This window comes from Hemitrygon akajei, chromosome 16 (genome assembly GCF_048418815.1).
Source record: "Hemitrygon akajei chromosome 16, sHemAka1.3, whole genome shotgun sequence".
NCBI classification, from domain to species: domain Eukaryota; kingdom Metazoa; phylum Chordata; class Chondrichthyes; order Myliobatiformes; family Dasyatidae; genus Hemitrygon; species Hemitrygon akajei.
In genome coordinates this window covers 92,524,990-92,541,899 of record NC_133139.1, presented here as the reverse complement: position 1 = coordinate 92,541,899, position 16,910 = coordinate 92,524,990, and the positions used below count along the sequence as shown (strand labels likewise).

Genomic DNA, 16,910 nt, shown 5'->3' with positions numbered 1-16,910 from the left:
AATATTTCTTGAGCCAGTCATGTTCAAAGTTCAAAATTAATTTATTATCAAAGTACGGTGACTTCTAAAACCAATTGGCTGCACCAGTGATGATTTAGTGTGTCATATTAAAGGGGGGTACAATCAATTATTTTGTGTTTTATATTTGTAATTAATTTAGATCTGTTTTCACTTTGACACAAAAGAGATTTTTTTTCCTGTGGATCAGTATCAGAAAAGCCAAATTAAATCCATTGTAATTCAATGTTATGAAACAATAGAGCAGGAAAACTTCCAAGGAGGTGGTGAATACTTTTTATAGGCAGTATATATGTGTCACCATATACAAACTTGAAATTTATTTTCTTGTGGGCAATGATGGTAAATACAGCAAACACAATAGAATCAATGAAAGACTGCACCAAACAGGGCAGAGAGCAACCAATGTGCAAAAATCAACAAGTATAAACAGAAAAAGTGAAAAAAGAAATGATAACAATAAATAAATAAACAATAATTATCAATAACATGAGATGAAGAGTCCTTGAAAGTGAGTCCATAGGTTTGAGGCGAGTGAAGTTATCCCCTCTGATTCAGGAGCCTGTTACAGGTTGTGGGGTAATAACTGTTCCTGAACTTGGTGGTGTAGGCCTTGAGCCTCTTGTGCTTTCCTCCGTTTGGCAGCAGCGAGAAGAGAGCTAGGCTTGAATGGCAGGGGTGGATGCTGCTTTCCTACAACAATGCTCTGTCTAGACACGCTCAGTGGTGGGGATGGACTGAGCCAAATCCACTATCTTTCATAGGCTTCTCCATACAAGGGCACTGGTGCTTCCATACCAGGCCGTGATACAAACAGTCAATATACTCTCCACCACACATCTGTAGAAGTCTGTCAAAGTTTTAGATGGCATGCTGAATCTTTGCAAACTTCTAAGTAGAGGCGCTGCTGTGTCTTCTTCATAATGGCACTTATGTACTGGGCCCAGGACAGATCCTCTGAGATGATCAGACCGAGGAGTTTAAAGTTGCAGACTCTCTCTCCACCTCTGATCCCCAAATGAGGACTGACTTATTAACCTCCAGTTTCCCCCTCCTGAATGCCTTTTGGTCTTGCTGACATTGAATGAGAGATTGTTGTTGTGGCACCTCTCTGCCGAATTTTCAGTCTCCCTTCTATATGCTGATTTGTGACCACCTTTGATACAGCCAATGAGAGCGGGGTCATCAGCAAACTTAAATATGGCATTGGAGCTGTGCTTAGACTTGGTGTCATAGGTGTAAAGCGTCATGTGGCAACAACTCAATGCAAAAATATATTCAAACATGGTCAAGAGATCCAGTTGTTTTTCAGACAGAACATTAGAATGGGGAAGAAATGTGATCTTAGTGACTTTGACCGTGGGACAGTTGTTGGTGCCCTACAGGGTGGTTTGAGTATCTCAGGAACTGCTCATCTCCTGAGATTTTCATGCACAACAGTCTCTAAGGAGTTTACAGAGAATGATATGAAAAACAGAGTGGTGGTTCTGTGGGCAATTGTGAGAGAGGTCAGAGCAGAATGGCCATACTGCTTCAAGCTGACAAGAAGGGAACAGCAACTCAAATCACCACATGCTACAGCAGTGGTGTGCAGAAGAGTATCTCTGAATGCACAACATGACGATTCTTGAAGTAGGTGGACTACAGCAGCAGAAAACTACACCAGGTTCAACTGCTGTACCCGATAATTTGGCCAATGAGTGTATATCATAGTTCTGGGACACTGCAGAGTGAAATAAATCAAATTCAAGTCTTTTTGTCATCATAGGCATACAGACATGGTATAAATACCACGAAAATTAGCTTTTTGCAGAAGTAGCTAGGTACATTACAAACATAATTCAACAGAAGCTACTTAAATTAACATAAGTTGCACATGTACAAAAATAACCAGCAAAATAATGATAAAGGCGCTAGTGAAAGATTGGGAAAGTGAGAAAAAATACAGTCCGAGGTGCTGTTAGGGTTTCTTTGGCCAGTTCAAGAACATGATGAAAGTGGGGAAGAAGCTGTTGTTGAAGCTTAAGATCTGGGTCTTCAGACTCCCGTACCTCCTGTCTGGTGGCAGCACAGGGAAGTGGTGGGGTCTCTGCCCTGACAATGAATGTCACCTTCCTGACACATCAACTCGAACAGATGGCCTCAATGGGGGAGAGAGAAGATTCAACCTATATATTGGCTCCCTGACAGCAATCCTGAGCTGGTACAGCAATGACTTAGTATTTCGGAATCACAGAATTATCATAGCGCAGAAGGCCATTTGGCCTGCAGATGATGCTGGCTCACTAGCTTTAGCAAGAGAGTGGTGAATCTGTGGAATTCATTTCCACAGGTAACTGCAGAGGCTAAGTCTTTATGTATATTTAATGCAGAGGTTGATAGATTCTTGATTAGTCAGGTTATGAAGGGATATGGGGAGAAGGCAGAAGATTAGTACTGAGAGGAAAAATAGATCAGTCATGAAGAAATGGTGGACCACTCTCAATGGGCCAAATGGCCTAATTTTACTCCTACATCTTATGGGCTAATTATTATATCAATCCTTAAAAGCAAGCCTAGCCTGTCCAACCTTCCCCTTTTCCCTACAGACATGCCTATTCTTCCTAACTGGATGCATCCAGCTACCTTTTGAACATTGGATTCAAAGATACAAAGTACTCTTATTATCTAAGTATGTATGTAGAATACAACCTTAAAATTCATCTTCCCCACAGACAGTCACAAAACAAACCATGGAACCAACCTGTTAAGAGAAAACATCAAATATTGAACTCCCCCCCACATTAAATAAATTGTGCAAATGACAACGACAACAAAAATAGAGCAAAAACACAAAATCTGAAACGCAAACTCAAAAGGTATCTTTCAGTTCAGCTCAGCTCAGTGTTCGTTATCTACAGGCCGGCCCAGTTCAAAAATCGCACAAGAAAGTGTGACCAGAACTAGAACTATAAACCAGACCACACCATACACCTGAATTAGAGTGCATATCAGCAATGCATCGAGAGGGAGAGAGAAACTCAGGAGCAGCAAATGAGAGAGAGTGAGAGACCACCTCACGAAGACACCTTCTCCAGCAGCAGTGAGCAGGAGGCTGGTAAATACTGCTGTACACTCACTTGCCCTCTGCACCCTTCTCGACGATAACAATTTTCTCAGCTCTTTCATTGGCGAGAGATGGAATCAATTATGGGCTCGCTCCCCATCGCCTAGCTTCCTGGCCTCCGTGCTTCACACTTTGGTTGCAGCTTTGTGGAATACACTAGATCGGCCAACGCTGGAATGTAGATTACAGGCTCTAACAGTAGCAGAACCTCATCTAAAATTTAAAAAAAGTAGAAGAATTGAAAGGAATTGCTTCGTGAACCATCTTGAAGATGTCACCTTTGGTAACATTGTTCGCTGGTGCCATCTTTTTCAGGACCTTATAATTAAAAATGCCTCCGCTTCACCCTAGAACAGTCCATTCCAGACCTGTGTCTGAAAATAAAATTGTCCTCTTGCGACATTTGGTTCTTCAACCAATCACCTTCATTCTACTTCCCCTCCACCAATGGGAAGGATTTCACTGTCTGTTCTGAAAATATCCTTCATTTTAAATATCCCGTGGGATTGTTCCCTGGTCCCAGGGTGGAAGGTTGTGCAAACTTGGCCAGTTTTCTCTGGAGTGGCGGAGGCTAAAGGGAGATCTGTTTGAGATTTATAAGATTATGTGAGGTATAGATAGAGTAGACAAACAGTATCTTTTTTTCCAGGGTTGAAATGTCTAATACCAGAAGGCATGAATTTAAGGTGAGAAGGGATACTTTCAAAGGAGATGTGTAGGGTAATTGGCTTACACAGGGAGTGGAGGGCACCTGGAATGTACTGGCACCTCATGGAGGTGGAGGCAAATGCAATAGAAGTCTTCAGGAGGGTCTTGGATAAGCTCAAGACTGTGCAGGAAGGATTATGGGTGTCATTGCAGGCAAAAGGGATTAGGTAAATTGGACATTTGATTACTAACATTTGACTGAAGAGCCTGTTCCTGTTCGAGGTTCTGTGTTTTGTGTTCTAACCCAAGCTTCTTCAGTTTACCCACATAACTAAGTCCCTCATTCCTGGAACCATTTTGGCAATGCAACAAATGGTTAACACAGAGTGACCAGCTTAGACTTGATGGGCTGAAGGGGTTATATCTGTGATGTAATACTTTATCTCCACCTTCTCCAGAGCCTAAAGTTTGGAGCCCAGAATTGGGCACCATATATTGTTGCAGCCAAACCACATCAGATGAGATATTAAGCCTTTCAGAATCTGATGACAATTAACTGTGCCCATTCCACCTCTCCTCGTTATCCTGGTAATCTCCCCTCTCACTCTCAGTCCTAAGGCAGGTACTCAACCCATAGTGTTGACAACTCCATTCTGCCCATCCCACAGATTTAACTTGACACATCAATTTCCCCCATCTGACTGTGAATTGCTTCAGACTCCAGCAGCTGCAGTCTCTCGTGTGTCTGGTTGTATTATCAGGCTGGCAATTGTGACAAAAAGGACAGGTAAACCAGAGACACACGTTCAAAGCCGATTATGGCAGCTGTGAAATCAGAATTGGGGTTATTATCACTGATATGATCTGAAATCTGATGCTTTGCAGCAGCAGTACATTCTGAAATTAGCAGGAAGACATAAAATTAGAACAAAATACAAAAGTAGTGCTAATCAAAAGAAATGGTGAGGTGGTGTTCATGGGTTCAGGACCATTCATAAATCTAACAGTAGAGGGGAATGGTGGAGTGTGGACCCTCCAGCTCCTATACCCCCTCTCTGATGGAGGTAATGAGAAGAGTGTGTGTCGGAAAGGGCAAGGGTCCGTACTGATGACTGCAGCCTTCCTGAGGAACTGCCTTTAAAACTGTCCTCAGTGGTGGTAAGGCTTTGTGCATGTTAAATAAATGAGGGCAAAAAAAAAAGCTAAAAACAAAAACAAACCTGCCTTTAAAAAGATGTCAGTTGGGGAAGGGAATGTGCTACTTGTGTGTGACAGTTGCAAAGCAATCTGTCTGACTTTGAGCTGACCTGTGCAGTGGCTCAGCGAGCAGCTCCTTTTATTGATGGGCATTCAGTGCTGACTTTAAGCACAGCAGTTAGTGTAACACTGTACAGCACCAGCATTTGAGGTTTAATTCTTGCCACTGTCATAAGCAGTTTTTACATTTTACCTCTGACCAGTTGGGTTTTCTCTTGGTGTTCCAGTTTTCCCCCACATTGTTAGTAAGTTGTGGGCATGGTGCATTGGTGCCAGAGGCATGGAATGCTTACGGGATGCCTCCAGCACATAGAGTCATAGAACAGTACAGCACTGAAATAGGCTTTCCTTCCCATCTAGTCCATGCTGAACCATTTAAGCTGCCTACTCCCATTGACCTGCACCATGACTATACCCCTCCATACCCTACCACCAATGTACCCATCCAAACTTCTTAAAGCATGTGTTTCGACTATGTTGGTTGTTGATGCAAGCGATGCATTTCACTATATGATTTAGAAAAAAAATAATCTTTAATCTTTTCCGGATGAGTTGTTAACTGCCGTTCCTACTCCTGCAGCTAACGTACACCGACTCTGACGGTAACCCTGTGCACGTGGTTCAGATGACCTTCCTCCGCCTTCTGAGTGCCACTGCACGACAGAGGTTCACCTACAACTGCCAGCACTCCATCGCCTGGTACGACATGACCACACAGAGCTACCAGAGAGCAGTGCGGTTCATGGGAGCCAACGGCGAAGAGTTGTCGCACAACAAGACATCGTACATCCATGCTGTCTACGATGGCTGTAAGGTAAGAAATGATTCTTCTGATTGGTGTCACTAGGAATAAGTTGAGTTGATTTACAGTGTTCATAATTGTCACCCAGTGCTTAGATGGGGGAGAAATCAACATTTAATTGCTTGGGCTATACAGGTGATACTGTACTGATAGATTTTATACCCTGCTTTTGAAATTTAGTTCTATTGGCTTCACTGGGAGTACATTTCACAGCTGATATAATACTGTATACTTAACAGAAGCAACCAAGGGTGAATTGTTTCCATTTTCATCTCAGTGTTGTTTTAAATTGGTACCAGACCATACCCAAGGAGCACTGCACTGATTCTGCCTTCCCTCTACAAGAAGCCAATTAGGCAAATTCTCTTTTAGGATCTGCCCATTGTATATTTCTTGAAGTCACCTCTAATCATTCTAAAGAAGAACCGCCTCTTCCCAAGTTAGCTTGGCAACTTGCTATGTCGAGGAATGGTCAACACTACAGCAGTGCCAGCACTTCAGAATAAGCTCTCTTGAAGTGTAATGCAACATAAAGCAAGCATTTTTTACTCAGAGAGTGGTGAGTGTGTGGAATGGGCTGCCGGCAACGGTGGTGGAGGCGGATATGATAGGGTCTTTTAAGAGACTTTTGGATAGGTACATGGAGCTTAGAAAAATAGAGGGCTATGGGTAAGCCCAGTAATTTCTAAGGTAGGGACATGTTTGGCACAACTTTGTGGGCTGAAATGCCTGTATTGTGCTGTAGGTTTTCTATGTTTCTATCTATTCTCCAGTAAATTGGCCCAGTGCCCATTCTTTTCATAAGGAAGGACTAATGTAGAGGGTTTATGCCCAAACCATGATACTTGAGAGACTAAGTTACAGGGAAAGATTGAACAAGTTAGGTCTTTATTCTTTGGAGCGTAGAAGGTTGAGGGGAGACTTGATAGAGGTATTTAAAATTATGAGGGGTATAGATAGAGTTGATGTGGATAGGCGTTTTCCATTGAGAGTAGGGGAGATTCAAACAAGAGGACATGAGTTGAAAGTTAGGGGGCAAAAGTTTAAGGGTAACCCAAGGGGGAATTTCTTTACTCAGAGAGTGGTAGCTGTGTGGAACAAGCTTCCAGTAGAAATGGTAGAGGCAGGTTCAGTATTGTCACTTAAAGTAAAATTGGATAGGTATATGGACAGGAAAGGAATGGAGGGTTATGGGCTGAATGCGAGTCAGTGGGACTAGATGAGAGTAAGTGTTCGGCACGGATTATTAGAAGGGCCGAGATGGCCTGTTTCCGTGCTGTAATTGTTTTATGGTTATATGATTATACATTGCTTTTGGTATCCTGATTCACTAAATGCATGACATGAATGAAAATTATTTTACATTTTTACAATACAACCTCCTTTATTGAAGAATGGATATCAATGAAGGATGATGTTGGGTCTTCAGGACCTGAGGAAAAGGTTGAATAGGTTAAGTCTTCATACCCTAGAATGTAGGAGAATGAAGGAAGATATGGTAGATGAATCCAGTTGGGGTATAGATAAGATAAATGAACTGAGGATGGATGAGAATAGAACCAGAGGTTATGGATTAAGATGAACTGTTTACCGCTTCACTCAGAGGGTGGTGAAAGCGTGGAATGAGCTGCCAGTGAAAGTGGCAAATGTGGGTTCAATTTGAATATTTTAAAAGACGTTTGGATAACTGCATGGATGGGAGGGGTATGGAGGGTTATGACGCAGGTACAGATCAATGAGATGAGGCAGAATAGTTCCACAGATGCTGCCTGACCTGGTGAATACCTGTAACATCTTTTTTTCCCCCCCAGGGCTTGGAGTGTCAGGTTTTAAGGCATGTCAGCACTTGGTAGAAGTGTCAGTCAATCATACCATAGCAAGACCAAAGCCAGCTCACTGCAGGATAGGCCTCAACTGTTGTGGAATACAGAATTATAGCTGGCCTCAAACATCACTGTCTTGGCTCCCAGACAAATAGGATCATGTAGGATCTACCATGCCACAGTGAAGAAGATATTGCCAATGACACAAGGGTCCAGGTTTAGTGCCAAAACAATGATGGTTAGGAATATTGATGCATCCTGGCAGTTGTCAACCCTCCAGGATCAAAAAGAGGAGCCCTTGATTGATTGCTCAAAATGTCAAAAGCAACCAGATCGAAATGAAATAATATAAAATAATGAAAAAGGAATTAGTAGCATTGAAGATTATCAGAGCCATTTCAAACAGAAAGGAGGAGAATGAAGGGATGACTGGAAATGTGAATACATTTGACAATAATTTATATTGGACTAGTCAGACTTTTGTACAGTAGATTGTGATTTCTGGGTTGGCTCTGAGAAAGGGAGCTTGTAAAAATTGAACCTAGGTAATTATAATTGGTGTATTTTTATTACATGTACCAAATATCACCCAGAGACGACATCACATCAGTACATTGAAATAGGACAAAGGAAAACCTAATACAGAATGTAAAATATAGTGTTACAGTTGCAGAGAAAATGAATGGTACTTCAAAGTAAATTTATTATCGGAGTATGTATATGTCACCATATACTACCTTGAGATTTATTTCTTGCAGGCATTCACAAAACACAAAGAAATACAACAGTATCAATGGAAATCTATACACAAAGCCTAGCAAACAACCAATGTTCAAGTAGATCGATAGATACATAGCACTAAAAGCATGAGTTGTAGAGTCCTTGAAAGTTAGTCTGCAGGTTATGGAATTAGTTCAAAGAAGGATTTCAGAATCCCACATCCAATACGTTTAGTGCAGATCAGCTTCATTGTTGTAATTGAAGGAGCTCATGATACTTTATTGGAGACTGGCGGGGAGAAGAGGACACAACTCGCCAGGTAAATGGCTTTGGCTTTGTTTGACATTTCCCTTCCTTCACTGCTCTCCTCCCCTTGCTTTGCAGCTGAGGAAAGGTTCTGAACAAACAATCCTACAGATTGACTCTCCGCGAGTTGTTGACCTGCCCATCAAGGACGTGGCCGTGACCGATTTTGGCGAGCATCAGCAGAAGTTTGGGTTTGAGGTTGGCCCGGTGTGTTTCAACAGCTAAACCTCAGGAAACAAACTTTGGGCCCAGCCTTTCATCCCTTTCCTTTCATTATGCAAAATGCACATTCTCTTTGTTGTCTATTGTGTCTTTATTAACCACGCTACAGATGGGGTATTTTTTTTTTATTGTGTATGAGTAACAATAAATAATTGCTGCCCTTGTAGGGCCAAAATGTTATGACCTGTGAAGAGGCCAAGTCAACGATTGACATAAATGGGATTTTCCCAATTCCGTGTCCATCAGCAATGAGGGTCTTCCTCCAAATACCCTTTAACACCCCAAGAGGCCTTGAACACCGAATATCTTCCTGTCACAAAGAGTTCTTCCTCTAGCAAGATTTGGCCATTAGCTTAACTCTTTTACATGTGGACATTGATCTTTGAAATATTAAACTGTGGACGTTGGGATCTAGAGATACTCGTAGCTTTACTCTGCAGTCTTGGGAAAGAAGAAAACAGAATATCAAATGATATACGTTGTATAGACTCCTTCTCCAATGTTCAGAGTTCCTTGTATATTGTTGAGGTATAGCAGCATAATAGTTATGGTACTTGACCGGTGTCTATAAGACTATTGATCCAGAAATATGGGTTGAAATCCATTTGAGGCAATAAATAAATTTGTAAGAAACAAAATCTTCTATCATTTTCAAGAACTTTGTATTGCTATAAGGCCCATCTGGCTTCAGGTAAGGAAATCTGTCTGGCCTGGACCACATGTGCTTTGTTCTTATCTACCTTTTGAAGCTGGAAGGATAAAAAGTGGCAACTGTGAACAAAAAGAAAAGACTTGTTCATTGCTCCCTGAAGCTTTATCAAAGGCTCTTTGATGAAACATATTCATCCCATCCATTCAAGCACTCACAAGTCCATGAAATGCTAGATTACCTTGTGCCCACAGGCCAGCAGAGCAAAGGGGAATATGTGATTTAGTTCTGATGTGACAGGTTTCTAGACGTCATCCGATGCTCCATTGGTTGCTCATGATGTTTGCAATAGAGCTTTGGTTCCCCCATTTCTACAGAAAGTAGACTCGTTCTGAGTCACCACACACCTCCTTGTGTGTCCCTGTGCTATCTCAGACAATTTTCTGAAGGTCCCATTCCACTTTTTCTTCAAGTTAAATGTGTCAGCAGAGGTAAGAGCACTAGAAGTGAAGTTGGGTTGAGTGTTTTTTCTCATCAGTGCAGACATTCTCCCCACAATGAATCTGTTACATTTTCAAACTTTTGGTCACTCCTTCCACTTGGACGTACATGACTTTTTCAACTTAAATGTCTATGTTCCCGACAAAACTCACAATTTGCAGTTGGAGTTTGGCATAGTCCTGTAAGATGCAGCCATTATTCAGAATGGTACGTTACGTGAAATTTACTGTTAGTCACAAGGGTAAAACTAACATTATAAACCAGCTTATGTTCTTCTTCTGAAGTTTAGTTTGATTAACTTCAGTGGAGTGGAGATTCTGAAGTAGTGCCTCACACACATTCCAAATCAAACAATCAAAATAAATGCTGTGGTTAAAAAAGGACTTTCTCCAAGTATCCGTTACTGCCACTAGAGGCCTTGAGCGTCAACCTTGACCATTCTCCCAGGACCAGTGTCTAGCTAATCAGAAACACAAGAGATAAAGTAATTCTCTGCAAAATTCTGCACCTAACCTTTACTTGCAATTTAGCTTTAACTTGTGCTAAATGTTATTTAAAGAGATGTTTCCCTGCATCAGTATAAATACAGTCAATTGCTGCATCTCTGAACCCCATCATTCCTGGTCTCATTAGAAATTGACCTTGTCTTCCTCTCAGTCCACTATTCATGGTGTCTTCCTGATGAGAGAAAGGAAAAGGAAGAAATGAAGATTTGCTTTCTTTGTTCAAAGTTATAATGCCCTGACTGGAAGGGTGGCAACCGACAGTAATTTGCAAAGGGAACTGGTTCAGTATCAGAATGAGTGAAAATGACCAGAAATCCTGCAAAAAGGCAGGGAAACGAGCAACTTTGTTGGCACGAATGAATTGGCCCAAAGAGCCTTTTTCCATGCTGCATAAATCTGACTTTAATTAGATGGTACTTATATGGGGCTGGCACAAGTGGCCTTCTGTTGCTGCATCACTCTGTACTAGGATAAAGAATGAGCTTTCAACTGTAAGCAGCTCTTCTGTAACACAGGATGTCAGTCGAATGCACTCTAGCTGTACCAATAACACTCCTTGAAAGGCAGGTGTCATGTAAAACAGTTGGCAGTGGGTTGGAGTGACCTGTTGAGGATTTCAATTGTATAACAAACACTTCCGTAAGTAGGATGGTTGTTTCTGTATCTGCCAGCTTCATACTTTGATAATACTGGCCCATCTCCCGTGAGACAGTCAGACTCATGAGATGAACCATTCCAACTAGGATCAGATCTACATGGGGTCTGATGCCAGTGATGTCTATACCACACGTACAGTGAGATCAGATGATGGTTTATATTACAAAAAGATAGGGCAGGAAAGGTTAAGTTACAACACAACAGTCCAGAGACATGAGGCTGTGTTCCACATGAGGCTGATAAGAGTTTAATTCATTGAATAGATTTCTGGAAAATATAAGCTACCTATGAGATAATTGTCTAAAAACCTATTAAACATTGGAGAAACTGAGTGGGTCAGGCAGCATCCAACAATGACAGGTCTTACCTACAATGTCAACTGTCCATTTCCCTCCAAAGATGCTGCCTGACCCATTGAGTTCTTGCAGTGCCTTTGTATGTTGCTTCAGACTTCCAGTATCTGCTGTCTCTTGTTTCTCTCTGTTCAGGTAATTCCGCTGTCCATCTCCAGCTTTGTGTCCAAATGCCGGAGTTGGAGACACAGAATGTTTCCAAAAGAGAAAGCCTCTAGTCTAGGGTAGAAGGTGTAATGCTACCAGCCACCACAGGCTCTGAGTCTGACTGTACACAGCTAAATGGAATGAAGGGTTTCTGCTTACATCACCCTGTGGAGCAGTCGGATCCCCCCCATCCCCTACCCACCCTATGAGTGAAAAATACTTACCTCCACTCCCCTTTTACCCTTACAAGAACCACTTTAAACCAATATTCCTCAGGCTTTGACTGAGGGAAGTGGGGCCTTCCTATTCAATGTAACTACCCCTCATAATTTTATCTCACCTTTATCACCCTGTTCAAAAGAAATGATACTTATTTATACAGTCTTTCTTCACAGCTGCAGTCTTACAGTTGGGATATTTTTCTTGTAAATTTCCTTTGCATGGCCTCTAGCACAATTGCATTGTTTCTGTTGTCTGTTGGCCATGCCTTATGTAGGTAATTATTCATTCAGGGTGGCGTAACCTTCAGGAGTGGCATGTTTTACCCTTGCAGCACCTATACCTCCACAAGATCATAGCTTGCACCTTAAATGCCAGCTTCTTACCCTTTCCCTGAAACTAATTACTCTAACACCCAAAAACATGTCAATCTCGTTTACCACTAACTAAACTGCACAGCCCCGTGGGGTAGAGAATTCCAAACATCTGCTGTCTACTGCGTGTCAAAGTTTCTCCCGAGAGCACCCCTCTGTCAGCCTGACCTACTGGGTGTTTGCAATATCAGTTTGTTGTATTGGCATCATACACTGACAATGTCAACAGTGCCCACACCCTGTGACGGAAAATTTTGCAATGGACCTGTAGCTGATCTTTGAGGCTGAGGTCATAAGTCAGGATTTTTTTTTAACTGCCTATATCTACTAGAATTGGAGGGAATCTCCCCCTCTGTGTTAGAGGAAGAGAGGAAGAAACATTATTTGAATCTCCAAGCCCACAGCACTGGATGTAGTGCCTCATTGGAAAACTGAAAACTCAAAAATGAACACACAGGCTCACCAGGTTCTACCTATATCTCGGCCTGCTGTTCAGTAATTGAAAGTTTCCTTAAAGGAAAGGCATTCAAATTTATTCCTTTGGTCTCATCAGAGGACTCAAAATTGTACAAGTTTATCACATATCAAGGTCCTAACTTGAGATTATGAGTTTGTATAGAAAGGCCATTTTAGCTGTTTGGACAAACAGGTCAATGTAAGCCAATATTCTCGATATTTCCTCCAATTCCTCTTGGTCATACTGTGATATGGTGATTCTTCTTACAACAAAAGTGGAGTAGATTTTAAATGGTGCTAATCACAATATACCAAAACTGTATTAAACTGTGTTGCTTAACTGTTTTTTGTTGCAAAGATAATTTATGGAGTTGTGTTATTTTTAGATGCTTCTTGAATTGAATGTTGGCATAATTTATTTTGGTTTAAGATGCCTTTGTGTACATAAGTAATTTTGTTTTAAAAATGGATTTGATCTATTAAGCCAAGGGCCAGAGCTAGAAATTCACATTAATATTTAAGATCAGTAGCCTCGGGCTATTTAGATATTGTCTGCCTTGAAACCTGTTCTCTTGATTACTTACCTTACCCATTTTCGTAAGCCAACTACCTTGATGGCTGGGATGCAAAGTTCACCTAAGATGCTATATAAAAAAAAATCCCATAGCTGTAAGCTATCTCTGGGGGAGGGAGAGAGAGAGAGAGAGAATAAACTCAGTGTTCTGCTCTCTATATACACACACACACACACACACACACACACACACACACACACACACACACACACACACACACACACACACACACACACACACACACACACACACACACACACACACACACACACACACACACACACACACACACACACAATCATAGAGTGCTACAGCACAGGAACAGACCCTTCCGCCAGTCATAGTCCATGCCAAACTGTTATTCTTCCTAGTCCCATCGACCTGCACTCAGACCATAGCCCTCTATACTGTGTACCTATCCAAAGTTCTCTTAAATGTTGAAATCACATCCACCACTTCAACTGCCAGCATGTTCAACACTCTCACTATCCTCTGAGTGAAGAAGTTCTACCTGAGGTTCCCATTAAATATTTCAACCTCTACCACGATATGCAACAAGACCATGGAAAGCTGCAATTTAAATGGAACCTCCTTTGAACATTGCCTTCCTTATTTTTTTGGGAGGGTGGGGGAGTGTGCAAAATCATTGACGTTTTTCATCATGACAATGGACTCCAGCTTCCCAGTTGGTTATTTTACACCAAAACAGGTGTTGTGGAGGAGAAGGCTTTTGGGCCAATTGAGCCAATGGAAATTCATTAAAGACCAATCTCATTGGTCCTTTCCTCTCTCACCCTATGCGCTCACCATTAGTCACCCTACAAAGAAGTGAGTGAAGGGGAACATTGCAAAGGAGTGTCTGACCTCCCATCCTTGATATTGACTTACCAGAACTCTGCCAGTTGTATCTTCTCTCCAGGTACTTCTCTGTCATCTAGACAGTACCCAAAATGTTCATGTCCATCTCCATCCACAGAAGCTGCCTGACCCACGGAGTCCCTCCTGCAGCTTGTTGCTCCAGATTGCAGTCCTTGGTGTCTGTTGTGTCTCCACCTGCTCCTCAGTCCTCATCCTGATGCTGAAAGTTGAAACATAAAACTTCCAACCCTCTATAGCCTCCTCCAGCCTTCCCCTGGCCTCATGCACACCCCCATTTTCCCAGCTCCCTTCACCCCACCAAGTAGTGAGCTGATGGTCCTGGTTGTTCGGTCATTAGAACATTAAACAGTACAACACAGTATAGGCGCTTCAGCCCATGATGCCGTACCAACCCTATAAACTATTCCAAAATCAATCTAATTCTTCCCTCCCACAGAGCCCCCCATCTTTCTTTTATCCATGTGCCTATCGTAGAGTCTCTTAAATATCCCTAATGTATCAGCCTGAACCACCATTCTCTCTCTAAACCTCACTCTTTTCTTCCAATGTTCTTACCCACTTTTAACAATTGGCTTGGTGCCAGAGAGAGTTTTCAAATAGTGCATTGCATGAATCAGAACATTTGTGTAGGTGCACTTTTAAGATTATGGAGCTACTGATCTTTGAGGTTCAAAAACCCAAAATTAAAGGGAATTTCTTCCTCACCCTGAATGCTACTGTATATAAACCTGCCACTATATCCTATGCCATTCTGTAACCTGCTGCATGCTGCAAGAGACTTCTGTAATGTGTTTAATCTATATACTTTGGTTGTTTTATAGGGGAGGAGAAATGATAAGCAGGAATACCTCTGAATATTTTTCCATACTGTCTAACATATAGTTAGCTCACTTATAGGGTGCGGGCAATTTCTATTTTGTATCAGTAAGTTCGGAGTATTCATATATTGTCTCTGCTGTGTTAAATCTGCCCAGACCCGTACATTGCAACCTAATCAAGGGCCAAGTTAAAACAAAACAGGTGTGATATGCTGTACATGCACTGGAGCCAGAAATGCAGACATCACAGGAAGGGGCAGAGTTTTATTTAAAGGTATAATTTGAGGTATGCAACTGAAATTAAGCAGGGGGGATGAACCAACTTTGAATGGAAGTTTAAAAGACAATTTAATACTGTATATTCATCCGCACTTTTTTTGAGACCCAACCCCATGATTCATGAGACCGGAATGTCACTATAAAGAGACTTAAATTTTGCTTATCTTGGGTTGGGGGGAATAGAAAAGACCTCAATACCATTGGACAAAGGAGAATGGGAGCAATGGGGTTGGAGTAAGAACCATTATTCACTCCATCCTTTGAGAATATCATTGGATTAGAAGGTCAAATCTAGCCTTGGCAGTAAACCCCTTGCACATTTGCATGGCTCGACATTGAAGCTAAAACCCACAGCATAGCTCACCAGGCTCAGAATCCTGCCTTAAGGAACAGTTGTATTCTTCTGGATTTCCGGTTGGGTCACCCTTTGTACCCCACCTCAGTGATGTCATGGTGCTAAATCTCTGTGGTGCTTTCATGAACTGGCCCTCTGTATTATGACATGTGAGATATGTACATTGAAACGTCAAGCACTGATTGAACACAGGTTGTTTTGCGATAAGGTCTGCAGCATATTAAAAAAAAAAGATATTCAGGAAAAATATGTAAATTTAGTCACAAAATTAAAAACAAATTGCAACCAATTTGCGTCCTAGAATGCTGTTTCTTTCACAAGATGAATGGAGGAGGGAGAACTGAATCAGAATCAGATTTAGTATCACCAACATATGCCATGAAAGTGTTATTTCTTTACAAATGTACAAAAGTTAAAAGTTCAAAGTAATTTTTATTATCAAAGTACATACATGTCACCATGTACAACCCTGAGATTCATTTTCCTGCAGGCATACTCAGTAAATCTATAGAACAGTAACTCTAACACGATCAATGAAAGATCAACCAGAGTGCAGAAGACAGCAAACTGTGCAAATGCAAATATAAATAAATAACATGAGCATGAGGTAATGAGAAAGAATCCTTAAAGTGAGATCATTGTTTGCGGGAACATTTCAATGATAGGGCAAGTGAGTGTAGTTATCCCCTTTTGTTCAAGAGCCAGATGGTTGAGGGGTAATAGCTGTTCTTGAACTCGATGGTGTGAGTCCTGAGGGGTCTTATACCTTCTACCTGATGGCAGCAGCAAGAGGAGAGCTTAACCTGGGTGGTGGAGTTTATTCACTAACAAAAATACATACAATACACAGGTGCTCACAAAACTATTTACAATTTCAAGTTAAAATACAATTACTATGTTTTATGACAGCAGTACAGTACAAGACATAACAGCCACTAATAAAAATATAGTACAAAAGAAAAACAGCAATACTGTCCACAGGTTCATGGACTGTTTAGAAAGCTGATGGTAGAGGGGAAGAAGTGGTTCCTAAAAGATGAATTTGCACCTTCAGCCTCCTCCCTGCTGGATGTAGAAGATTGATTGGAACTGAAACAACTCCACAGGAAGCAAGAAGCGAAGAGCTCATTGAAACTTTACTGTCTCTTCCTGTCCTCATGTGGGCAAGTGGGTTTGCAGTAGATGGGCAAAAATGTCTACAGAGAGCAGGGTTATTGGGCTGGTGAGGCAGTTGCTGCTC

The 16,910-nt window shown here is 41.6% G+C and overlaps 1 protein-coding gene across 2 annotated transcripts in view; it reads left to right on the top strand.

Moving 5' to 3' along the window:
- LOC140740297 (uncharacterized) overlaps positions 1 to 15,959 on the top strand; it is a 406,935-nt gene extending 390,976 nt beyond the window's left edge. For both annotated transcript variants that reach the window (XM_073069447.1, XM_073069446.1), the window contains 2 exons: positions 5,610 to 5,843; positions 8,759 to 15,959. In XM_073069447.1, coding sequence (XP_072925548.1) covers positions 5,610 to 5,843; positions 8,759 to 8,905 — 381 coding nt within the window. In that variant the 3' untranslated portion in view covers positions 8,906 to 15,959. The remainder of the gene's footprint in view (positions 1 to 5,609; positions 5,844 to 8,758) is intronic.
- The last annotated feature ends 951 nt before the right edge of the window (positions 15,960 to 16,910 follow it).